This window comes from Balaenoptera musculus, chromosome X (genome assembly GCF_009873245.2).
Source record: "Balaenoptera musculus isolate JJ_BM4_2016_0621 chromosome X, mBalMus1.pri.v3, whole genome shotgun sequence".
Taxonomy (NCBI): domain Eukaryota; kingdom Metazoa; phylum Chordata; class Mammalia; order Artiodactyla; family Balaenopteridae; genus Balaenoptera; species Balaenoptera musculus.
The window spans coordinates 59,120,752-59,147,831 of NC_045806.1; the positions used below are offsets into that span (position 1 = coordinate 59,120,752).

The 27,080-nt window shown below is 37.8% G+C and overlaps 3 protein-coding genes across 6 annotated transcripts in view; all 3 read right to left on the minus strand.

Moving 5' to 3' along the window:
* Positions 1-27,080, minus strand: part of PHKA1 (phosphorylase kinase regulatory subunit alpha 1) — a 140,708-nt gene that overhangs the window by 37,868 nt on the left and 75,760 nt on the right. For all 4 annotated transcript variants that reach the window (XM_036839369.1, XM_036839366.1, XM_036839368.1 and 1 more), the window contains 2 exons: positions 11,249-11,358; positions 10,050-10,194 (listed from right to left, as the gene is read on the minus strand). In XM_036839369.1, coding sequence (XP_036695264.1) covers positions 10,050-10,194; positions 11,249-11,358 — 255 coding nt within the window. The remainder of the gene's footprint in view (positions 1-10,049; positions 10,195-11,248; positions 11,359-27,080) is intronic.
* LOC118888416 (60S ribosomal protein L31-like) lies at positions 262-645 on the minus strand. The gene has a single exon (XM_036839371.1). It carries the CDS (start codon positions 643-645, stop codon positions 271-273), a length of 375 nt encoding a protein of 124 aa, XP_036695266.1. The 3' UTR covers positions 262-270.
* LOC118888415 (histone-binding protein RBBP4-like) lies at positions 24,071-26,044 on the minus strand. Its single transcript, XM_036839370.1, has one exon. It carries the CDS (start codon positions 25,982-25,984, stop codon positions 24,707-24,709), a length of 1,278 nt encoding a protein of 425 aa, XP_036695265.1. The 5' UTR covers positions 25,985-26,044; the 3' UTR covers positions 24,071-24,706.

Here is a 27,080-nt window from a genome sequence, read left to right on the forward strand (position 1 = left end):
CTGCACACTAAAAAAGTTGTGCCACTATGTCTACCATCAGTATAGAAAGTGATTGTTTCCCCACATCTTTAACAACAATGGTGTTAATAATCTTTTTAATCTTTATCTGATACATGAAAAAAATACATTGTTTTAATTTTAGTACTAGTAAGATTGAGCATGTTTTCATGTATAGACTGGCTATTTGTATTTCTTTTATGAATTGCCTGTTCATGTTCTTTTCCCATTTTTTTTTTTTTTTGGTGGTTCGAAAACTTTGACAATCAGCCGTTAGTTCTCATCCACATTAACCGTCTGCAGATTTTTGAAAGTGGTGACAGGTACATAGGTAACCAACGTATAGAGCTTGTTTGGTGAATCTTCATCTTCATTACGTTTTCTGGACAACCACACATGGACACCGTATGGGATATTCCTTATTCCTTTGGCCCAGACAGCTTTGTTGAGCTCAGTGTCAATGTGTACATCTGGAGTTCCCACCTCCTTCATGGCAAATTTCCAGATTTCTTTGAGTGCCCGAGGGGCATGCTTCTTGAAACCCACTCCATGGATGCGCTGGTGAATGATGATAGTGTGTTCTCTGGTCACCACCTCGTTGATGGTGGACTGGCCCTTCTTCTCGCCACCCTTCTTTGCAGGAGCCATTCTGGTTTGGGTTGGAAAGCTCTTTTCCCATGTTTTTAATAAATAATCTTTTTTTTTTTTCAATTGACTTTCAAGGCCTCTTTATGTTTTGTGACTATTACCCTTTTCTCTATCATATGTATGGCAAATATTTTATCTACTTTATTATTTGTCTTTCAGCCTCAACCACACTTCATTTTTGTATAAAATATTTATTTAGAAACAAAGATTAATTTAGATTTTCATGTTATAAAATCTGTCAAGTTTTCCTTTCTGCGTCCTGCAAAGTACAGCTTCCTTCAGCCCAAGATCACAAAAACATTCTCCCATACTTTCTTCTCTTTTATAGTTTTTCTTGTTGCTTAGCTGTTTAATCTATTTAGAATTTAATTTTGTATAAAATGTAAAGTAGCAGGCCTAAATGAATGATTTTCCCAAATGTATTTATTTATATTCTTTTGCTGCTATTTGTATTGCTGTCTTTATCATTATTGTAATTCCAATGGATCTATCTTTTCTTGTTTTTAGTTTTTAAAAAATCTGGTTATTCTGGTACATTTTCTCTTCCATATGCAATTTAGATTCAGCTTGTTCATAAAAATTTGTCTTTATTTTGATTTGGAATTCACTGAATTGATAGATTAATTTAATAAGAATGAACATCTTCTCAATATTAACTACTTCCATCTAGCAACATGGTATGTCTCTCTAGTAATTAAAATCTTCTTTTATGTTTTTTATTAGCTTTATAATTTTTTACATAGTTTTATGCATATTTCTTATTAAGCTTATTCTTTTTTAAATTAATTTTTATTGGGGTATAGTTGCTTTGCAATGTTGTGTTAGTTTCTGCTGTACAGCAAAATGGATCAGTTATACGTATACGTATACCCTCTCTTTGTCAGATTTCCTTCCCATTTAGGTCACCACAGAGCACTGAGTAGTTTCCCTGTGCTATACAGTAGGTTCTCATTAGTTATCTATTTTATACATAGTAGTGTATATATGTCAATCTCAATCTCCCAATTCATCCCACCCCCTTGTTCCCCCTTGGTATCCATAAGTTTGTTCTCTATATCCGTGTCTCTATTTCTTAAGCTTATTCTTATATTATTTACTTTTCTAGAAATTTGTCAATTTTATCTAGATTTATAAAATTGTATTTGGTATTCTTTTATAATTTGTAAAGACTCCTCCATTTCTTGTTTTTTTTTAACATCTTTATTGGAGTATAATTGCTTTACAATGGTGTGTTAGTTTTAGACTCCTCCATTTCTGTAGCTATATCCCCTTCCTCATTCTTAACATTATTTTTATTATCTATATTTTTTCTCTTTATTATGAAGTCTATTTTACCAGATCTTAATATGGCCACTTCTGATTTTTAAAATTAATTTTACATGGCATATTTTTTCCATTATTTTATTCTAGTCTATCTATATTGTTACATATGAAGTGAATCTCATGGAGACAGCATATATGTGGGTCATTTTTAAATCTACTCTGCCAATCTCAGTCTTTAATTGGTGTATTTAGGCTATTTACAGTTAATGTAATTATTGATATATTAGGAATGAGTCTGCCATTTTACTTATTGTTTTCTGTTTGTTCCTCTGTTCTTCTATTTTTAATTCCTACTTTCTAAAACACAAGAATTCCATTTTATTTATAGTTTTTTTTACTTTATCTCCTTGTATAGACTTCTTAGTGGTTACCCTAGGTATTACATAATATATACAAACATGCATTATACATATATCACTGTCTATTAGTGCCAACATTTCACGAGTTTAAAGTGATGTGTAAAAACCTTATTTCCTTTTTTATTTTTATTTTTTTATTTTATTTTTTTTCACACACACACACTGTATTTTATTTTTACAAGAGATAAATAGACTGACACCAAGCATTGTACATGGATGACCACAACAAAAGCAACAATGATTGCAATTACCAAACATGAAACACACTCATACTATGTCATAATATTGACATTCAGTCCAGTAATCCTCCACTGTAACAGCTCCTTTACTTTGCAGTGAAAATTGATTTGTATATTCTTTGCCTCCGAGTCCTTGTGGGATTTTTTTTTAATTCAAACAGAAAGTCAAAAAATTATACTCATCCTCATCAGTTCACTCAGTCCCATGTAATTAATTTTTTTTTTCATCTTGATCTTTTGTTAGCACTTTTATGAGTTCATCAGTTTTTCATTAGAGTTCTGAAAATGCTTATTCATTCAGTTCAGCAGTACAGTCAGTTACCAGAAACCTGTACTTGTCAGAGTCTTTTCCATGAATTCCTTGAAGATGAAACCCTTTTATAGGAACATATTTGCAAAAGCATCAGAGTACACCCAGAACTGTCGGTAAATGACAAAAGACTTAAAAATGACCATGGTTAAAGATTTGATGAAAGTTCATAATAATGCAGTTGACAAGAAAATTAGTTATTTCTGAGATATACATTTTAAAGTAATAACTAGGATTATGACTTATAACATTATACCAGAACATGTAAGATTTTTAGAAATTTCATGTAATGTCTGAAACACTTATATTAACATATTTCCATACAAATAACCCAATGAAAGTTTAGTATTAGTTGTTTTATTTGTTTTTTTATACTGCAGGTTCTTATTAGTCATCAATTTTATACACATCAGTGTATACATGTCAATCCCAATCGCCCAATTCAGCACACCACCATCCCCAGCTCACCGCAGTTTTCCCCCCTTGGTGTCCATATGTCTGTTCTCTACATCTGTGTCTCAACTTCTGCCCTGCAAACCGGCTCATCTGTACCATTTTTCTAGGTTCCACATACATGCGTTAATATACGATATTTGTTTTTCTCTTTCTGACTTACTTCACTCTGTATGACAGTCTCTAGATCCATCCACGTCTCAACAAATGACTCAATTTCATTCCTTTTTATGGCTGAGTAATATTCCATTGTATATATGTACCACAACTTCTTTATCCATTCGTCTGTTGATGGGCATTTCGGTTGCTTCCATGACCTGGCTATTGTAAATAGTGCTGCAATGAACATTCGGGTGCATGTGTCTTTTTGAATTACGGTTTTCTCTGGGTATATGCCCAGTAGTGGGATTGCTGAGTCATAGGGTAATTCTATTTTTAGTTTTTTAAGGAACCTCCATATTGTTCTCCATAGTGGCTGTATCAATTTACAGTCCCACCAACAGTGCAAGAGGGTTCCCTTTTCTCCACACCCGCTCCAGCATTTGTTGTTTGTAGATTTTCTGATGATGCCCATTCTAACTGGTGTGAGGTCATACCTCATTGTAGTTTTCATTTGCATTTCTCTAATAATTAGTGATGTTGAGCATCTTTTCATGTGCTTCGTGGCCGTCTGTATGTCTTCTTTGGAGAAATGTCTATTTAGGTCTTCTGCCCATTTTTGGATTGGGGTGTTTGTTTCTTTAATATTGAGCTGAATGAGCTGTTTATATATTTTGGAGATTAATCCTTTGTCCGTTGATTCGTTTGCAAATATTTTCTCCCATTCTGAGGGTTGTCTTTTCGTCTTGTTTATGGTTTCCTTTGCTGTGCAAAAGCTTTGAAGTTTCATTAGGACCCATTTGTTTATTTTTGTTTTTATTTCCATTACTCTAGGAGGTGGATCAAAAAAGATCTTGCTGTGATTTAGGTCAAAGAGTGTTCTTCCTATGTTTTCCTCTAAGAGTTTTATAGTGTCTGGTCTTACATTTAGGTCTCGAATCCATTTTGAGTTTATTTTTGTGTATGGTGTTAGGGAATATTCTAATTTCATTCTTTTACATGTAGCTGTCCAGTTTTCCCAGCACCACTTATTGAAGAGACTGTCTTTTCTCCATTGTATATCTTTGCCTCCTTTGTCATAGATTAGCTGACCATAGGTGCATGGGCTTATCTCTGGGCTTTCTATCTCGTTCCATTGATTTATGTTTCTGTTTTTGTGCCAGTACCATATTGTCTTGATTACTGTAGCTTTGTAGTATAGTCTGAAGTCAGGGAGTCTGATTCCTCCAGCTCCGTTTTTTTGCCTCAAGACTGCTTTGGCTATTCGGGGTCTTTTGTGTCTCCATACAAATTTTAAGATGATTTGTTCTAGCTCCATAAAAAATGCCATTGGTAATTTGATAGGGATTGCATTGAATCTGTAGATTGCTTTGGGTAGTATAGTCATTTTCACAATGTTGATTCTTCCAATCCAAGAACATGGTATATCTCTCCATCTGTTGGTATCATCTTTAATTTCTTTCCTCAGTGTCTTATAGTATTCTGCATACAGGTCTTTTGTCTCCCTAGGTAGGTTGATTCCTAGGTATTTTATTCTTTTTGTTGCAATGGTAAATGGGAGTGTTTCCTTAATTTCTCTTTCAGATTTTTCATCATTAGTGTATAGGAATGCAAGAGATTTCTGTGCATTAATTTTGTATCCTGCAACTTTACCATATTCATTAATTAGCTCTAGCAGTTTTCTGGTGGCAGTTTTAGGATTCTCTATGTATAGTATCATGTCATCTGCAAACAGTGACAGTTTTCAGTTTTACTTCTTCTTTTCCAATCTGTATTCCTTTTATTTCTTTTTCTTCTCTAATTGCCGTGGCTAGGACTTCCAGAACATCTTTACATCTTTACATCTTTATTGGAGTATAATTGCTTTACAATGTTTATGCTTCAAAAAAAACTTATTTCCTTTTCAGTCCCTTACCTCCCCCAATATATAACTTCATTAAAGATCTCCTCTACATACTTTGAGAACCATATCAGACAGTGTTATGATTTTTGCTTCAAATGTCAAACATAATTTAGAAAATTGAAGTGGAGAAAGTCTATTGTATTTACCTGTATTCTTACTCTTTCAACTTTTGTTTTTCTTGCTTGATGTTCCAACATTCCATCTTGCATTATTTCCTTTTTATTTCAAGAACTTCCTTTAAGCTATTCTTTTAGAGCAGGTCTCCTTCAGACAAATTCATTTAGTTTTGCTTCAGCTGAGAATGTCTTTTTTCCCTTTATTCTTCAAGTACATTTTAACTGGATACAGAATTCTTAGTTTATTAATTCTTTTCTTTAAGCACCTGAAAAATGTTATGCCACTTTCCTCTGTTCTCCAGGGTTTTTGATGAGATCTGCTGTCATTCTAGTTGTTTTCCCATATAGACAGTGTATCATTCTCTTACTGCTTTCAGGATTTTTTCTTTTTCTTTAACTTTCAGGAGTTTGATCATTATGTTTTGGCATGGATTTCTTTGGGTTTTTCCTGTTTGGGACTCTCTCAACTTTTTGAATCAGTAGGTTTATGCCTTTTGCCATTTTTTTCAGCCATAATTAGTTGGAATACTTTTTTCAGCCCTATATTCTTTTTCCTTTCCTTCTGGGACTCATAACATGAATGCTAGACGTTTCATTATTAGTCCCATAGGTCTCTGAGGCTCTGTTCATATTTTTCAGTCTGTTTTTACTCTTGTTCACTTCTACAGTTCTATCTTCAAGTTCAGTCTATTTTCTTCATTCTGCTACTGAGCCTATCTAGTAAGTTTTTCATTTCAGTTATTATAGTTTTCAATTCTAAAACTTTCATTTGGTTCTCCACCTCTTCAATTTCTTTGCCGAGACTTCCTACTTTCAAGTTTAAAGTGTGGTTGTAATTGCTTGGTAAAGTATTTTTATGATGACTGCCTTAAAATCTTTGTTGTAATTCCAACATCTTTGTCATCCTGGTATTGGTATCTGTTGATCATCTTTTCTCATTGAAGTTGAGATTTTCTTGGGCATTGGTATGAGTGATTTTGTATTGTATTCTGGAAATTTGGGGTATCATCTTACAAGACTGTGGATCTTATTGAATCTTCTGATTCAGCAAGTCTCCTCTGATATTGTGCAGCAGGGAAGGGAGCACTGCCTTGTTACTGCTAGGTGGGTGTGGAAGGAGTTCCTCTACTGTTCAGTAAGGATGAAAGTCTAAGCTCCCCACTAGTTCTTCTCAGACACTATCCCTAAGGAGGGAGGCGGCACCTCTTCACAACTGTGTGAAGGCAGTAGTCTAGGTTCCCCACTCAGCCTCGCTGATAGGGATGGGAATGGGGCTGTAGTTTTTTTCTGTGGTATTTGGGTAGATTAGAACACATTTATTGTCTAGAAATTTTCTGTCTGGCTAGGCTGTCCCTTTCCTGTTCCTTTGGCTAGAGGGAGAAGGTCTTTCCTGGACCTTTTAAAATCTGTACCCATTTGTATTTCTGGGATGATAACTTCTCCAGTACCCAGTCCAGGATATATGAGGCAGAAGGAAAACCCAGGAAATTCACTGTTGTGTCATTTCTTAGGTTCAAAGTCCCCAGCCAGTCTCCCTTCTTTTTTCCAACTTTCAGAGTCTTCTTATGTTTGTATTATAGTAATGTCCAGGGTTTTTAGCTGTACTTAGCAGGAAGAATAGGGAGAAGTGAGTCTATTCCTTTTTGTCTGGAAACAGAACTCTTTTTTTTTTCAAAAGTGAAAATATTCAAGAATATGAAAATTTCTAAATATGACTTTGGCCAAATCTCTTAAGTTTTGATTAGTAGTGGTATCATTTTTCATTTTAAAAGACTATATAATTTCAAATTTGATTTCCTCTTTAATCAAAGAATTATTTGCAAAAATTTTAATTCCTTCATGGTCAGGTTTTTAAGAAATTATTTTTGTTTTAATTAGTTTTATGTGCTATGTCTGGCAATATCATCTATATTATTTCTACTTTTAAAAAATAAACATTCTTTGTGTATTCTGTCTTTCTGGGTATACTTTCACATACACCCATAAACACAAAAATCAAGTCTGTTAATCCTCTATATCTTTAATTATTTTGTATAATGGATCTGTGACATTATGATAGAGGTATGTTATAGTTTCCCACTATGACTGTACAATGGATTTATCATATTGTCCTTAAGTTTTCCTAAATATCTGCTTTATGCATTTCACTGATATTCTTCAGTAGATAAAAATTTATAAATGTTCCACCATCTTCATGTACTATAACTCTTATCAATATAACATATCCTTTATATCCCATTTACTGATTTATGCCTTGAATTCTATTTGCTATTTTTGATATTAATATTGCCATCATTGCTTTCTTTTTGTTAGCATTTACATGATATATCTTTATGTCTTCCTTTATTTTCTGTTTTTCCATACAATTTTATTTTAGGGATAGCTTTTGTAAGTAGCATCTAGCTAGATTTTGCTTTTGCCTATCCTAGGAATCTGTATTTAATATGAGAATTTAACTAATTCACATTTTAATGTGATCACTAATATGTTCATTCTCATTTCACCAGCACAAAATTTTCCCTGACAAAAATACACAGCTATTAGTAATGTAGGTTTTGGAGACTGACAGACCTGGTTTGAGGCCTGATTCTGTTGCTTACTAGCTTTGTGACTATACAATGAGTCACCTTCTTCATCTATAAAATGGGGGCTATTAATAGTACCTACCTGAATAGGGTTGTTGTAGAGATGTCAAAATAATGCACTGAAAGTACTTAGCTCAGTGCCTGGCACAGAGAAAATGCTCAATAAACATTGCAGTTATTATTGCTATTGATACTTCTGTTTTTTGTTGTGTGACCATGTACCAAGTATCAAAACTTTGTGACTTAAATCTAGATCTTAATTTTATTCTTCTTCCCAAGCTATGGCTGTATATCTCATCCCAACTATTAGGCATTTCAATTTTGAAACCTCTTTGTCACTACAAACTCAACATGTCCCTTTACAACTGGCATCTTCCTTTATAGTTTCTCTGCTTTTATCAATGGCAGCATTATTTACCTAGTCTCTCTAAATGTTGGTATTATCTTGATTCATATCTCATATCTAGTCAGCCAACACCTGACTTGCAGGTGGTGTTTAAAATGACTCTTGTATCCTTCTTTCCCACTCAATTTTTACTATCACCAATCCAGTGTATCTTCTCATCACCTCATACTTGGATTAGTTTCCTTGATATCAGATTCTTCTAACTACAGTGTATACTGTCACTAAATCAATATTCCCTAAATATCACTTTCATCATATCACTCCTTGCTCAAAAACTTTTAATAGCTTCAGACTTCTGAGACAATTTGTTTTAAATTTCTCTGCTTATTTTCAAGGTCTTCATAATCTGACCCCATTTTACTAATCCAATTTTGTTGATAATTATACTCCAACATGAAAGGCCCACTCTATTCAGCTTGGCCTCTTCAGTGTCCACTCACAAGTCAAGGGCATCCCTGCCTCCAGGCTTCACCCATGGTATTTTTTCCCTCACCTAAAGTACCTTTCCTCCTTCTCTCCTCGCATATGAATACTACATATCCCAAAAAGCCTGGATAAGTCCCACCTAGTCAAGAAATTTTCTTTGACAACTTGATCACTGTCACTGTAAAATACTAATCTAATGGTTTAGTACTTCTTTATATACTGTCTTGAATTGTTTTCTATTAATTTTGTGAATTAGCTTTGTTTCTCCAATTAGACTTTATACTTTCTAAAGACAGTTCTGGGAACACAGTAGTTATTAAATGGGCACTTGTTAATTGTTTTAAATAAAGAAGAAAGACAAAAAGAAGAAAGACTACCCTACTTCCTCAACTCCTGTGCTTTTGAAGCACTTTAGAGATGTGACCAAAATCCCTAACAGTCTGTCTGGACTTTGAATGATTTATGACAAAGGATTCTTCTCTAATGAAAAGGAATTCTATGTACTTTGGTAGTACAAACAGGCCTTTGGAAGCAACAGCAGAGATACAGAAAGGAAGCAGTGCTTCAGTATTGGCTCTAGTCCTCCAGGAACTGAGAGAACAATAAACCCTTTCACTCAGTTTCAAGTAAGCAATGTCAGGAAGCCCAGCTAATAAAGGCAAGATAAACTGAAAGGCTTTTTACTTTTCCCTGCTAGATTTTATTGCTTCAGTTAGGCAAGCCTTGCAAAGAGAAGTCTGGGAACTTACCTATAAAATCTTGATGCTCCACTGGAGTAAGACAGATGCAGAATATAATATTACTGTCTTTAAAATGAATCGTATTAATAAAGTTTCTGTAAATTGGCCTAGAAACCAATTATCTGAAGTAGCCCCAAACAAGTTATTCTATTACATCTTTTGAATTATAGCTCTCAAACCACCTGAAATAGTCTTGTGTATTGGTTTATTTGTTACATATTTATTCTAAAACATAAGCTCCGTGAGAGTAGAAACCTCATCTGCCTTATTCACCCCACGTATGCCCAGTGCTTTGAAAAGTGCCTGGCACAAAACAAGAGCTTAAAAAAACTACTGAAAGAACAAATGACAAAAAGTAGCTTTCCAGTGACTCTATGATTTTTGAGGGGCTAACCACATGACTTATTTCAAAAATACATTCGTTCTTTGCCTCATACGTCCTTACCAAGCATGCTGTGTGAGATGGGGAAGGTGATGGTGGGCTGGCCTGTCATTCTCCAGCGGCTACAGAGATAGGAGAGGTCTGTTCTAAGCATTTCCACTATCATCTTGTTGTCCAGAGCCAGGTAGAATTGTTGCTGGTCTATAAACTGAGAAAAAGGAAAATAACAGTTCAGAATAATTTACTCTCACAACTATAAATAATATTTCAAAGTGCTCACATATACACAAGGGTATATAAGATATCACAGGGGCAACAATACCTGCAAATTTAATGCCTAATTCTTCCCAAAGTATCTGGTGGCTTACTGGTACATATAGTAGTTCTGGACCTTTTTAGTGTGTTATAGTTTACAAAGTGTTTTCAAGTACATGATTTTATTTAATTCTAACAACCCAGTGAGGGCTTTTCTCCTTTTTAATAGACAAAAATATAAGGCCAAGAGACACTGAGTAGATTAGCAAAGTTATATGACTAGCAAATGGCAAAATCAGAGATAGAATCTATGGTCCATTATTCTTTCATCTATACCTCAGTTGCACTATTTCAGATGTAAGATGACAAAAGAAAGCTTAAGCTTTCTTTCCAGAAAATAGTTTATCCTCCTATACACACATATAATAAGGCTTGCTATTATAATATGGGTAATAAACATCAGGCTAATAAACAGTGTATAATCATGGCTAAAACATTACTGACATTTTTGTTTAGAAGAGGATATCAGAGGTTTCTAGGCATGTAAAAAGGGCCCTTCCCCAAAACAAATAGAACACTTAATTCAGTAGCTGAATAAAAAAGACTATATTTTGTTTATAAAGGATACAGTATTATTTTAAATCTTTAATAAAGAGTACTTTTAAAAGTACTCCAACATACATAAAATCTTTAATCACTGTTTCTGCAACACCCAGGACTACTCTTGGTAGCCACAGTCACTTGGCATAGCTCTGTGCTTCAAGAGCAATTCAGTCCAACCCAACAAAGATTGGGCTGGTCAAAAAGTTCGTTCGGGTTTTTCCATAACATCTTATGGAAAAACCCGAACGAACTTTTTGGCCAACTTTATTTATTGAGCAACTTAATATATACAAGGTCCCATGAAAATCTGATACTTGTCCCAACTCCACTAAATGCTTTATTTCTATAGTGTTTCTCTTTTATTTCCATTCATCTCAATGCACATTAAAGCTCAGTCCACCCACCTGTGGAGTGAAGGTAAAGATCGTTTTCCGAATGTCATAGAGTTTTGAAGTTCCAAGGACTCCCATGTGTCTGTAGGGTCTTCCACTGAGTTTCATTCTGCTGTTGCATCCTGATATAGAATTAAGAAATGGTCAAGGTATTGTTAGTGCACAAATCCTATCAGCAAACATTTTTGTAATAGTTTACACTTCCTCATTGAACAAACTAAGCTCTGTGTCTCAAAATTAGTGTCCATGTTATATACAGGGCCATACTAAGCACTGTGGGGCTTTCCAAGAGAAAGACTAGGCAGTTATCTCTGTCCTTAAAGAAACGTATGCTCTTATAAAGAAGCTAAATCATCTACATGCATATAAAAATTAATAGTTCTATGAATGATAGAATGTTATTATCAATATTCATAAGGAAATTCACAGAATTTCCTTAAAGCCCATGAAAAGTGCAAAAGCTATTCTGATTATCAAACTTTTCAGGGTAAACTACGCCTCAACAAAGCTGAACAAAAACCTCATCAGTTTAGAGGAGCTTCAAGATGGCAGAAGAGTAAGACGTGGAGATCCCCTTCGTCTCCACAAATACATCAGAAATACATCTACATGTGGAACAGCTCCTACAGAACAGTGGCAGAAGACGTCAGACCTCCCAAAAGGCAAGAAACTCCCCATGTACCTGGGTAGGGTAAAAGAAAAAAGAAAAAACAGAGCAAAAGAATAGAGACGGGGCCCGCACCAGTGGGAGGGAGCTGTGAAGGAAGAAAGGTTTCCACACACTAGGAAGCCCCTTCACGGGCGGAGACTGCAGGTGGCAGAGCGGGGGAGCTTCGGGGCCACGGAGGAGAGCGCAACAACAGGGGTGCGAAGGGCAAAGCAGAGAGATTCCCGCACAGAGGATCGGTGCCGAGCAGCACTCACCAGCCCGAGAGGCTAGTCTGCTCACCCGCCGGGGCTGGGAGCTGAGGCTCGGGCTTCGGTCGTATTGCAGGGAGAGGACTGGGGTTGGTGGCGTGAACACAGCCTGAAGGGGCTACTGTGCCACGGCTGGCCGGGTGGGAGCCCGGGAAAAGGTCTGGAGCTGCCGAAGAGGCAAGAGACTTTCTCTTGCCTCTCTGCTTCCTGGTGCGTGAGGAGAGGGGATTAAGAGTGTCGCTTAAAGGAGCTCCAGAGAGGGGCGCGAGCCGCGGCTATCAGCGCGGACCACAGAGACAGGCATGAGACGTTAAGGTTGCTGCTGCAGCCACCAAGAAGCCTGTGTGCAAGCACAGGTCACTATCCACACCTCCCTTCCCGGAAGCCTGTGCAGCCTGCCACAGCCAGGGTCCCATGACCCAGGGAAAACTTCCCCGGGAGAACACACGGCGCGCCTCAGGCTATTGCAATGTCACGCCGGCCTGTGCCGCCGCTGGCTCGCCCCGCATCCGTACCCCTCCCTCACCCCTGCCTGAGTGAGCCAGAGCCCCCAAGTCAGCTGCTCCTTTAACCCCATCCTGTCTGAGCGAAGAACAGATGCCCTCAGGAGACATACACACAAAGGCAGGTCCAAATCCAAAGCTGAACCCCGGGAGCTGTGCGAACAAAGAAGAGAAAGGGAAATTTCTCCCAGCAGCCTCAGGAGCAGAGGATTATATCTCCACAATCAACTTGATGTACCCTGCATCTGAGGAATAGCTGAATAGACAATGAATCATCCCAAACTGAGGAGGTGGACTTTGGGAGCAAAGATATATATTTATTTTTCCCTTTTTCTCTTTTTGTGAGTGTGTAAGTGTATGCTTCTGTGTGTGGTTTTGTCTTTATAGCTTAACTATTACCATTTGTCCTACAGTTCTGTCTGTCCGTTTCTTTTTTTTATTATTAATTAAAAATTTTTTTTCTTAATTATTTTTTGTTTTAATAACTTTATTTTATTTTATCTTCTTTCTTTCTTTCTATTTTTCCTCCCTTTTATTCTGAGCCATGTGGATGAAAGCCTCTTGGTGCTCCAGCCAGGTGTCAGGGCTCTGCCTCTGAGGTGGGAGAGCCAAGTTCAGGACACTGGTCCACAAGAGACCTCCCAGCTCCATGTAATATCAAACGGCGAAAATCTCCCAGAGACCTCCATCTCAACGCCAAGAACCAGCTTCACCCAATGACCAGCAAGCTACAGTGCTGGACACCCCATGCCAAACAACTAGCAAGACAGGAACACAACCCCATCCATTAGCAGACAGGCTGCCTAAAATCATAATAAGGACACAGACACCCCAAAACACACCACCAGATGTGGACCTGCCCACCAGAAAGACAAGATCCAGCCTCATCCACCAGAACACAGGCACTAGTCCCCTCCACCAGGAAGCCTACACAACCCACTGAAACAACCTTAGCCACTGGGGACAGACACCAAAAACAGGAACTACGAACCTGCAGCCTGAGAAAAGGAGACCCCAAACACAGTAAGTTAAGCAAAATGAGAAGACAGAAAAACACACAGCAGATGAAGGAGCAAGGCAAAAACCCACCAGACCTAACAAATGAAGAGGAAATAGGCAGTCTACCTGAAAAAGAATTCAGAATAATGATAGTAAAGAGGATCCAAAATCTTGGAAATAGAATAAATACAGGAAATGTTTAACTAGGACCTAGAAGAACTAAAGAGCAAACAAACAGATGAACAACACAATAAATGAAATTAAAAATTCTCTAGAAGGGATCAATAGCAGAATAACTGAGGCGGAGGAACGGATAAGTGACCTGGAAGATAAAATAGCGGAAATAACTAATGCAGAGCAAAATAAAGGAAAAAGAATGAAAAGAATTGAGGACAGTCTCAGAGAACTCTGGGACAACATTAAATGCACCAACATTCGAATTATAGGGTCCCAGAAGAAGAAAAAGAGTCTGAGAAAATATTTGAAGAGATTATATTTGAAAATTTCCCTAATATGGGAAACGAAATAGTTAATCAAGTCCAGGAAGCACAGAGAGTCCCATAGAGGATAAATCCAAGGAGAAACACGCCAAGACACATATTAATCAAAGTATCAAAAATTAAATACAAAGAAAAAATATTAAAAGCAGCAAGGGAAAAACAACAAGTAACACATAAGGGAATCCCCATAAGGTTAACAGCTGATCTTTCAGCAGAAACTCTGCAAGCCAGAAGGGAGTGGCAGGACATATTTAAAGTGATGAAAGAGAAAAATCTACGACCAAGATTACTCTACCCAGCAAGGATCTCATTCAGATTTGACGGAGAAATTAAAAGCTTTACAGACAAGCAAAGCTAAGAGAATTCAGCACCAACAAACCAGCTTTACAACAAATGCTAAAGGAACTTCTCTAGGCAGGAAACACAAGAGAAGGAAAAGACCTACAACCATAAACCCAAAATAATTAAGAAAATGGTAATAGGAACATACATATCGATAATTACCTTAAATGTAAATAGATTAAATGATCCAACCAAAAGACACAGACTGGGTGAATGGATATAAAAACAAGACCTGTATAAATGCTGTGTACAAGAGACCCAATTCAGACGTAGGGACACATACAGACTGAAAGTGAGGGGATGGAAAAACATATTCCATGCAAATGGAAATCAAAAGAAAGCTGGAGTAGCAATTCTCATATCAGACAAAATAGACTTTAAAACCAAGACTATTACAAGAGACAAAGAAGAACACTACATAATGGTCAAGGGATCAATCCAAGAAGAAGATATAACAATTGTAAATATTTATGCACCCAACAGAGGAGCACCACAATACATAAGGCAAATACTAACAGCCATAAAAGGGGAAATCGACAGCAACACAATCATAGTAGGGGACTTGAACACCCCACTTTCACCAATGGACAGATCATCCAAAATGAAAATAAATAAGGAAACACAAGCTTTAAATGATACATTAAACAAGATGGACTTAATTGAAATTTACAGAACATTCCATCCAAAAAAAAAAGGAATACACATTCTTCTCAAGTGCTCATGGAACATTCTCCAGGAGAGATCATATCTTGGGTCACAAATCAAGCCTTGGTAAGTTTAAGAAAATTGAAATCGTATCAAGTATCTTTTCCGACCACAACGCTATGAGACTAGATATCAATTACAGGAAAACATCTGTAAGAAATACAAACAAATGGAGGCTAAACAATACACTACTTAATAACCAAGAGATCACTGACGAAATCAAAGAGGAAATCAAAAATACCTAGAAACAAGTGACAATGAAAACACAAACGAAAACCTTTGGGATGCAGCAAAAGCAGTTCTAAGAGGGAAGTTTATAGCAATACAATCCTACCTTAAAAAACAAGAAACATCTCAAAAAAACAACCTAATCTTACACCTAAAGCAATTAGAGAAAGAAGAACAAAAATAACCCAAAGTTAGCAGAAGGAAAGAAATCATAAAGATCAGATCAGAAATAAATATAAAAGAAATGAAGGAAACGATAGCAAAGATCAGTAAAACTAAAAGCTGGTTCTTTGAGAAGATAAACAAAATTGATAAACCACTAGCCAGACTCATCAAGAAAAAAAGGGAAAAGACTCAAATCAATAGAATTAGAAATGCAAAAGGAGAAGTAACAACTGACACTGCAGAAATACAAGGGATAATGAGAGATTACTACAAGCAACTCTATGCCAATAAAATGGACAACCTGGAAAAAATGGACAAATTCCTAGAAATACACACGCTTCCGAGACTGAACCAGGAAGAAATAGAAAATATGAACAGTCCAATCACAAGAGTGAAATTGAAACTGTGATTAAAAATCTTCCAACAGGGGCTTCCCTGGTGGCGCAGTGGTTGAGAGTCTGCCTGCCAATGCAGGGGACATGGGTTCGAGCCCTGGTCTGGGAAGATCCCTCATGCCGCGGAGCAACTAGGCCCGTGAGCCACAATTACTGAGCCTGCGTGTCTGGAGCTTGTGCTCCGCAACAAGAGAGGCCGCGATGGTGAGAGGCCTGTGCACCGTGATGAAGAGTGGCCCCCACTTGCCGCAACTAGAGAGGGCCCTCGCACAGAAACGAACACCCAACACAGCCAAAAATAAATAAATAAATTAAAAAAAAATCTTCCAACAAACAAAAGCCCAGGACCAGATGGATTCACAGGCAAATTCTATGAAACATTTAGAGAAGAGCTACCACCTGTCCTTCTCAAACTCTTCCAAAATATAGCAGAGGGAGGAACACTCCCAAACTCATTCTATGAGGCCACCATTACCCTGATACCAAAACCAGACAAAGATGTCACAAAGAAAGAAAACTACAGGCCAGTATTGCTGATGAACATAGATGCAAAAATCCTCAACAAAATACTAGCAAACAGAATCCAACAGCACATCAAAAGGATCATACAGCATGATCAAGTGGGGTTTATCCCAGGAATGCAAGGATTCTTCAACATACACAAATCAATCAATGTGATACACCATATTAACAAACTGAAGGAGAAAAACCATATGATCATCTCAATAGATGCAGAAAAAGCTTTCGACAAAATTCAACACCCATTTATGATAAAAACCCTCCAGAAAGCAGGCATAGAGGGAACTTCCCTCAACATAATAAAGGCCATATGTGACAAACCCACAGCCAAGATCGTCCTCAGTGGTGAAAAACTAAAACCATTTCCACTAAGATCAGGAACAAGACAAGGATGCACACTCTCACCACTATTATTCAACATAGTTTTGGAAGTTTTAGCCACAGCAATCAGAGAAGAAAAAGAAATAAAAGGAATCCAAATTGGAAAAGAAGAAGTAAAACTGTCACTGTTTGCAGATGACATGATACTATACATAGAGAATCCTAAAGATGCTACCAAAAAACTGCTAGAACTAATCAATGAATTTGGTAAAGTAGCAGGATACAAAATTAATGCACAGAAATCTCTTGCATTCCTATATACTAATGATGAAACATCTGAAAGTGAAATTAAGGAAACAGTCTCATTTACCATTGCAACTAAGAGAATAAAATACCTAGGAATAAACCTACCTAAGGAGACAAAAGACCTGTATGCAGAAAACTATAAGACACTGATGAAAGAAATTAAAGATGATACAAATAGATGGAGAGATATACCGTGTTCTTGGATTAGAAGAATCAACATTGTGAAAATGACTCTACTACCCAAAGCAATCTACAGATTCAATGCAATCCCTATCAAACTACCACTGGCATTTTTCACAGAACTAGAACAAAAAATTTCACAATTTGTATGGAAACACAAAAGACCCCGAATAACAAAAGCAATCTTGAGAATGAAAAATGGAGCTGGAGGAATCAGGCTCCCTGATTTCAGACTATACTCCAAAGCTACAGTAATCAAGACAGTATGGTACTGGCACAAAAACAGAAATATAGATCAATGGAACAGGATAGAAAGCCCAGCGATAAACCCACGCATATACGATCACCTTATTTTTTGATATAGGGGGCCAGAATACACAATGGAGAAAAGACAGTCTCTTCAATAAGTTGTGCTGGGAAACCTTGACAGCTACATGTAAAAGAATGAAATTAGAACACTCCCTAACACCATACACAAAAATAAACTCAAAATGGATTAAAGACCTAAATGTAAAGCCAGACACTATCAAACTCTTAGAGGAAAACATAGGCAGAACTCTCTATGACATATATCACAGCAAGATCCTTTTTGACCCAGCTTCTAGAGAAATGGAAATAAAAACAAAAATAAACAAATGGGACCTAATGAAGCTTAAAAGCCTTTGCACAGCAAAGGAAACTATAAACAAGACGAAAAGACAACCCTCAGAATGGGAGAAAATACTTGCAAATGAAGAACTGACAAAGGATTAATCTCCAAAATTTACAAGCAGCTCATGCAGCTCAATATCAAAAAAACAAACAACCCAATCCAAAAATGGGCAGAAGACCTAAATAGACATTTCTCCAAAGAAGATATACAGATTGCCAACAAACATATGAAAGGATGCTGATCAGCATTAATCATTAGAGAAATGGAAATCAAACTACAATGAGATACCATCTCACACCGGTCAGAATGGCCATCATCAAAAAATCTACAAACAATAAATGCTGGAGAGGTTGTGGAGAAAAGGGAACACTCTTGCACTGTTGGTGGGAATGTACATTGATACCGCCACTATGGAGAACAGTATGGAGGTTCCTTAAAAGACTAAAAATAGAACTACCATACGACCCAGCAATCCCACTACTGGGCATATACCCTGAGAAAACCATATTTCAAAAAGAGTCATGTATCAAAATATTCATTGCAGCTCTATTTACAATAGCCAGGACATAGAAGCAACCTAAGTGTCCATCAACAGATGAATGGATAAAGAAGATGTGGCACATATATACAATGAAATATTACTCAGCCATAAGAAGAAACGAAATTGAGTTATTTGTAGTGAGGTGGATGGACCTAGAGTCTGTCATACAGAGTGAAGTAAGTCAGAAAGAGAAAAACAAATACAGTATGCTAACACATATATATGGAATCTAATGAAAAAAAAAAAAAGGCCATGAAGAACCTAGTGGCAAGACGGGAATAAAGACACAGACCTACTAGAGAATGGACTTGAGGATATGGGGAGGGGGAGGGGTGAGATGTGACAGGGTGAGAGAGTGTCATGGACATATATACACTACCAAACGTAAAATAGATAGCTAGTTGGAAGCAGCCACATAGCACAGGGAGATCAGCTCGGTGCTTTGTGACCACCTAGATGGGTGGCATAGGGAGGGTTGGAGGGAGGGAGATGCCAGAGAGAAGAGATATGGAAACATATGTATATGTATAACTGATTCACTTTGTTATAAAGCAGAAACGAACACACCATTGTAAAGCAATTATACTCTAATAAAGATGTTAAAAAAAAATTCATCAGTTTAAAGATGGCATACTAAACTGGAAAAGTGAAAAAAGAGTGCATCTTGATCTCCTTCAACAGCATAGTACTAAAACATTTTATTCAATGGGAAAACACATTTTATCCAAATCAGTCAAGTTATTTTAATATTCTTATGTCTGATAGGAAATTTTGTGGAAGCTTACAGTGAAATTTGCTTTGCAGAGGAGCTACTCTGAAAACTGTGAAAAGGGGGGAGACTTGAACTATCAGACAGCTACAAATGTAAGGCACAATTTTGATGAAAATTTAAATAGAATATATACATCATGTGTCTCAATATCGTCTATGTGTGTATATACGTATGTATGTGTATACACACATGTGTGCACATTCACACACATCCACCTTATTTCCCTGAGTATAAGATGTCTTCTTTTTATAGTTTAGCATTCTGAAATTAGAATATACCTGTCAATTGATGTCTGTGGTAAATGTAGTTGAATTTCTTTCTGTCTTTCAAAAGGCAATTATTACATCTTACAATGCCTCTTACAATGAGGAAATATTTCATTTATTCAGACACATTTTTTCCTCTTATAACATAGGATAACACTATACACATTGTTCCCAAACTCTTTTTCCCAAAAATGTATATTAAATATCCTTTCATGTCAGTACTGACAGAATTAGTACTACTGTTTTGGGGGGGCTAGAACACACTTTTCTTGGGGATTTCATTTTTGCCCTTTCTTTATCCTAAGTATGATACTTATCATATATGCCACATTTTTAGTGTTGCTTCCATCTTAGGGACAGAACCAGAGAGCTGTCAGTGCCTTTGGCCATATTCCAGTGTCCACTCTGTAAAACACACGCTTTACCTGAGACTGATATCATAAGCAGGTTTATCCACTGTTCCCTCCATTTTGTTTCTTTTTTATTATGGTAAAATATACATAAAATTTATCATTTTAACCATTTTAAATTGTTCAGTGGCATTAAGCACATTTGTAATGTTGTACAACTATTACTCCCACCCATCTTCAGAAAATTTTCATCTTCCCAAACTGAAACTGTACCCATTAAACAATAACTCCGCATGCTCCCCTCCTCCCAATCCCTGGCAATCACCATTCTTTCTGTCTCAATGAATTTGCTTACTCTAGGTACCTAATATATGTAGAGTCATACAATATTTATCCTTTTGTGACTGGCTTACTCCACTTAGCATAATGTCTCAAGGTTCATACATTTTATAGTATGTGTCAGAATTTTATTCTTTTTTTAGGCTGAATACTACTCCATTGTATGTATATACCACATTTTGTTTATCTTTTCATCCATCAATGGATGCTAGGTTTTTAAAAAAATTGCTTATAGTATAATATACATAAAGTACATGAATCTTAAATGTAAAATTTGATGAATTTTTACATAGCAAACACATAACCTAAATCAAAATATGGAACATCATCAGCACTGCAGAAGTCTCCTTTGTGCCCCTTCCCAGGTATTAACGTCCCACAGGCCCCAAAGTTAACCACCATTCAAACTTCCACCATCATAAGTAAGTATGATTTGTCCATTTTTGAGCTTTATATTAATAGAATCATACAGTATCTACTTTTTTGTATCTGGTTTCTTTCACTCAACATTATATCTATGAGATTGATCCATATTATTGTACATAGAATTAGTTCATTCATTTTCATTGCTGTATAATATTCCAGTGTATGAATGTATAATTATTTATCCATCCACTTGTTGACAGACATTTGAATTTTTCCTCCAATTTTTTGTTATTATAAATAAAGCTCCTATTAACATTCTTGTTGTTTGGGAGGTCCCAAAGATCACCTCCAGGTTTGGTGATTCGCTAGGATTCACAGGACTCAACATAGAGCTATACTAATGGCTAAGGTTTATTACAGCAAAAGTATACAAAGCAAAATCAGCAAAGAAGAATGGTGCATGGTGCAAAGTCCAGAGGAAACCAGGCACATGCTTCCAAGACTCCTCTTCCCAGTGGAGTCGCACAGCACATGCTTAATTCCTCCAGCATCAAATTGTGACAATATGTATGAAATGTCTACCAAGGAAGCTCATTAGAGACTCAGTGCCCAGTGTTTGTTTTTAATAGGCGCTGGTCACATAGGCACCCTCTGCCTAGCATGCACCAAAACCCCAGACTCTCAGAAGAAAAGCAGGTGTTCAGCATAAGCCATACTGTTTGCACAGTTTAGACACAGTAAACCACCCTTATCATTCAGAGGATGGTGAAACCCTCTCAAAATCCAAGTCCCCAGATGCCAGCCAAGGGCCAATCTTGCAAGCAGGCCTTTCTAAGGATACATTCTCAGGCCTGCCATGTGAACTCTTTGTACAGCCCACCCCCTTGGCTCTTGGCCAAGGTGACTTTGTCAGTAGGACCCTACACAGTAGAGTGAGACCAACCTGCAGTATTGTCCTCAGGGGTCTTAGATTGAGCCAGATAAAAGAAATCCATTATCATAAACATGTATCTTCCAAAACCAGGTGGCTTCCTCCTTAAGCTTCCATAATTAACCCTTTATTTTTTAACCTGGCTTGAGGCATCAATCCAGGCACAGCACAAGCCTGTTCAGTAAACTGAAGCTGACCTGAATGCCTTCCAGGGCTGAGGCAGTGCCATGATAGTCAAGGCTCACTGACAAGTACAGTTCCAGAGGGCACATGCAGTACGTTGGTCAAAAAAAAGTTTACAATTGTTAGGGCATCCCAAGCAGGACATACATTAATTAGGCAGTTTAGGCTAACAGAATCCCTAATGTGGCTGACCTCCCACCATGAGGCCTCCCACCCTAGGGTTTCCAATCCAGTCCAAAAAATTCAGTTCAGAACTTGGTTTCAAAGAGAGTGTTTCCTGAAGGCAGCTGGATCCAAACAATTTTGTTTGTTCATAGCACCAGTTCATCTGCCTTCCAAGTGTAGACGACATGTGGAGGTGCTGAGTGGAAGGTGGAGGAGCTGGGGTCACCACCTGCTGTCTCAGAGTCAGCTCTGTCAGATCTGACCTTAGGCTCAGCAGTCAGTTTGAATTCAAAGTACTCTCAGCAGCAGGGAAGACAACACGTGCTTTTATTAGGGAGGAGGGGAAAGCTTCCAGAAGCAGTCCTAAAAATCAAAGATCATTAATGTCCTCACCCTTCACTCATGCCTCCCCAGGTGTTTTGTTTTTTCTCCAGTGTTACAAAATCTGTGTGACCCATTTAGCTGTTATAGTTGTACAACCATCCTCTCCTCTCATCCACACCTTTTGTCTAGAAGACTTGTATGTAAGAAGTTTAAAAGCATTTTCAGAGGCAAACATTTTTATACAACTTAATCAGAAAGACATATCATGTCCAGGAATTGGTCAAGATGAAATCCTGAATTTTCAAATATTTAAAAAATGGGTTTTCATACTTCCCACTCCTTTCATCCTGATCATTTATCCAGTGAGCAGCCTAGAAAAGATCACTCTCTTTATGGGGACAGTTACGTTTAATAAGCACACTGCCTTACTAAGGTTTATGTATCAGGAGGAAGGGCAAGTAAGTAGAGTCAGGCTATCAGTCTATTTTAAGCTGCAACTAATCTAGAAAGTCAAACACAATCATCAACAGCAGTGACACAGCCTCAGAAAGGATCAAGAGTTTGATCTGTCAGGAGTGGGGGAGGGGGTCACATTCCTCATGCTAGGCCCTCCTCCAATTTGCAGCTTTTGCAGAAATCACATGTTAGGAATGCAATCAGCTTTTGTATCAGAAATATACAGCCAATGAGAGGATCAATTTCAGATGGTCCCATCAGAGAACAAGACTTTTCCTGTGGGCATCTGCAACTCAACTGACCCAAATGGTCCAGCCAGCACCAGGGGCAGTTTCACAGTTTAGGATCACAAGAGGGGTGATCCAAATCTGCAATAATCCAAGTCTGAGTTCATTTAAAGTTCACGTAGTTCGTTTAGAGTTCATTTAGTCTGTGCCTCCTTTCAGTTCAGCACATCTGGTGCTGATGTGGGAACAGTCTATAGCAGACCTTACCAGGTTTCAGCTGAGAGTCAGGTCCAGGCAATCAGCATCTGTGAATTTAGGATGCCAAAAAAGCTAGTGGCTTTCCTTAGGGAGCATCAAAGCTGAGATGGTGCAGGGCTGGTCAACCGTGGTCTAGGTCCAAGTTCAAATAACAAGTAAGACTTTGCTAAGCTCTTCTTATTGTGCCTTACAGTCCAAATTAACCCAGTCAAAAATACACACATCAGGATGAAAAAATCATCAGCTTCTTAAGAGTCAGACGTTTGGTTTCACGAAAGCTCATTAGCAACTAAAAACTGCTTTCTAAACTCAAAAAGTGTATTTTCATCTGAAGACTGCCTCTCTTTTCATGTTGTCTTCCTTTTTCCAGAAGCTCCAAGAGTTAAAAAATGATAACAAAAATCATTAGCTATGGAGACTAGTTTTATTTCCAATACTCAAAGAGTTTGGATTCCAATCTGCCCACTGGCAGCAAAAAGCAAGGTAATTGTATCCCAGTGATGCTCTTTTTTCTTTTTTGCAACTTTTCCTGATCAAGATGATCCCTCTAGCTTTATGAGACTACAAGAATATAACATTTTACATCAATGTTTATCATACGTCCAGATGCAATAGCCACAAAATACAAAGCCATTTTTTTTTATGTAGAAAAGCAATTTATTCCATTATAAGCACTTACACAGTTAGTCATGGAGGGTAACAGGCCTGCTGGTGAAACAGGTCACCCAAAATAGAGATGGTATCAAACTAGTGGTCAAGGACTAACTCCTTAAAAAAAAAAAAAGCAACTCTTATCCAGGATTAATTTAATTTTAAAAACAAATACAAGCTATTGATTCACTCTTCTCAATTTAACTGGACAGTCTACCTGTGGTATAACTGTCAGGTAAAAACATACATCTTTACAACTTGGTGGTCCCAAGTTTTTTTTTTTTTAAACCATTTCACAGAAAGGAAAGAAATAATATGAAAACAGCTCAAGAAATACACTAACAAGCAAAAATATATGGGGAAAGAGGAACACATTGTTTTGACTTAACTGAAGAAACTGAGAGGAGATTGGTCTATGTAAGAAAATGTGTATCCTGGAAAGTTCGGTGTGAAGATTTTAGAGCAGGAATTTATATGACTTGAATCTCCCCTATTTCCTGAATAAAGACGACATCTTGTAGTATTTATACTTCATGGCTCAGACACCTACCTCACTTGGCTCTATTTCTTACTCACTCTAGCATTTACTTAAATGAGTCAGAAAAACTTGGGGATATAGCGTAAGAAGAAAAATAACCACACACAATATTCCCCTTTTTGTGGCTACTTTAGACCTCTGTTACTAGAAAATTCCTGAAGAAAATTTAAATATAAGTCTGTGGCTTTGCTGAATCAAGAAGCCCCCAGTTAATATTTAGAAAACACCTTCTGTTTGGACTAATAACATTGTTGATAGAACTTATTATAGAGGGATAACCAAAGTCTGTGTCTCAAAACCAGTGTTAAATCAATCTCAGGGTTGAGAGGAAGAAAAGGGGAGTCTAAAATCACAAAAGTGCAGACATTCTCTAGGATCCTTGTCCTTCTGGATCCACGCTTCCTTCAGGGTCTTCGTCATTATAAATGTTCTCTGCCATTTGCCAAACTTGCATGATATTGTCTTCTGATACAGAACAAATCACCCAAGGTTCATTGGGATTCCAGGAGAAATCAGATATCTTGGCAGTGTGACCACCATGAATAAACAACAACTCTGGTGGCCCATCTTCTGCATCTTCCGGGGATTGTTCCTCTCCAATTTTACTTAAATCCCAGACATTCAGTCTGCGATCAGTACCACTGGAAGCCAAAATAGTCTCATTGTGAGGCGACCACTGAACCTGGAATATTTCATCCTTATGTGATTCAAAGGAATGCAACTTAAGTTTCAGATTTCTCAGATCCCACAAGGCAACAGTCTTGTCAGCTGATCCTGTGGCAAGAATGAACTCACTATAAGGATTGAAAGAAAGGCAGTTCACTTCAGCAGTGTGAGCATCAACTGAGTGGCTTGGTTTGGAAGTATTGTTTGCACGAGTATCCCAGATCATAAGTTTCTGATCATCAGCAACTGACCCAAACAGAGACTCATGGAGCAGATGCCAGGAGACGTCTTCTACTACTGCTGTATGCCCTGTAAAGATGGTCTTCGCATCCACAACTTTTCCTTCCTTTGGAACAGCACTGATGTCCCATAGGCAGATAGTATGGTCATCTGAAGCACTAAGTAAGTGCCCACTGAGATTTGGGTTCCAAGAAAGCCCGTAGCCTTCCTTCTGATGTCCACGGAGACACAAGTCTGGGTTGCACTCTCCAGAAGGGTCTGGTTTAGAAGGATGTTTCGTATAGTCAAAAACAAGAACATCACTGGATGGAGTCTTTGTGGCAATGATGCAAGGGTTCTGGGGCATATAGCGTGCCCTGTTTACTTCTCCTTCATGGTTGATCTTGATTTCTATTTCAATTTTTCCACTAACCGAGCCAAAACCTCCAAATTCTCCTTTTTCACTGTCGTAGTGTGAAGCATCAAACTGAGCATCATCATTAGGGAGCTGCACACTGGCTATCACAAGGTGGTTTTGTTCATCTGACGTGTGTGTCCCCAGGACAAGTCGATGAATACTGAAATCTTTCCCTTCTGGTCTGGTTACATCTGGAAGCCACTGTGCAGTTAGGCTGGGCCACTCCAGAGCATGGGTCATCACCAAATCATAAAGAAAAGGAGTGTTCTTTTTCCATATTTTGTATTCTTCATTGATCACACGTTCTTCTACTGCGTCATCAAAGGCTGCTTCCTTGTCGGCCATGGCGGGCAGGCAAGCTGGGGGGATCGGGTTGAGCTTTGCGAGAGGGGCGGGGAGGCTGCGCAAAGCCATTTTTAAAAGTTCCTCCTTTTCCCCTAATTGAAAGTTTACTCAAACCTTGAGTGGGAAATCCAGCATTTACAAGCTTAATGTTATAGTTGCAGGGAGATCCCAGCTGTAATGTGGGAGTGGGGCTAGAGGGCTATGGCAGCAGTGGCTAGAGTGTTTTTCTCCCTCTGATTTTTTAAAATAAAACTTTGCTCTAGCACTGGGAAGTGATTTAACCTTTTTTTCCCCTCCCACTTGAACAAAAGGAACACAAACTTTTCAACATTTTGGCCCATTCAAAGTTCACCTTTGGGAATGTTTGGACCCTTTCTCCTCCAGCCTGGAGGAGAAAAGAAAAACCAAAGGCATCACCCAGGCTGCACCTTTCCCCCCTCACTTTAGCCATTGTGGCCAAAAGTAGCCAGAGGATCCTTCGAGCCAACTCTCTTGGAGTTGTATCTAACATTTTCAAATTCCATAGGTAACTTTTACCTCTTACAACAGACAGCAGCTCAGTTGCTTTTTCATACCATGGATAACTCCATAGACACCCAGGTACCACAGGTTTGTCATCCTCTACCATCCTTTTCTCAAACAATGCTTTTGCCATATTTAAGTGAGTTAAGGTCACTCTAGACAATCCCAACACTATCACCAGTGTGTTGGGAGTCCTGAAGACCATCCCAGGTTTGGTGATGAGGTGAATCATGGGAGAACTCATGGGACTCAGCAAACAGTCACACTTGTCGCTAATATTATAGCAAAAGGATGTAAAGCAAAATCAGTAAAGGAAAAAAAAACATGCATGGGGCAAAGTCTAAAGGAAACCAGGAACAAGCTTCCAAGATCCTGTCCCAGTAGAGTCACACAGCACATGTTTCATTCTTCCAGCATCAAACTGTGACAACACGTGTGAAGTGTTGCCTACCAGCAGTAGAGACTTAGTACCCAATATTTTTATTAAGTGCTGGTCATGTGAGCACCCTCTGCCTGGCCTGCACCAAAACTCTAGACTCTCAGAAGGAAATCAGATATTCAGCACAAGCCATGC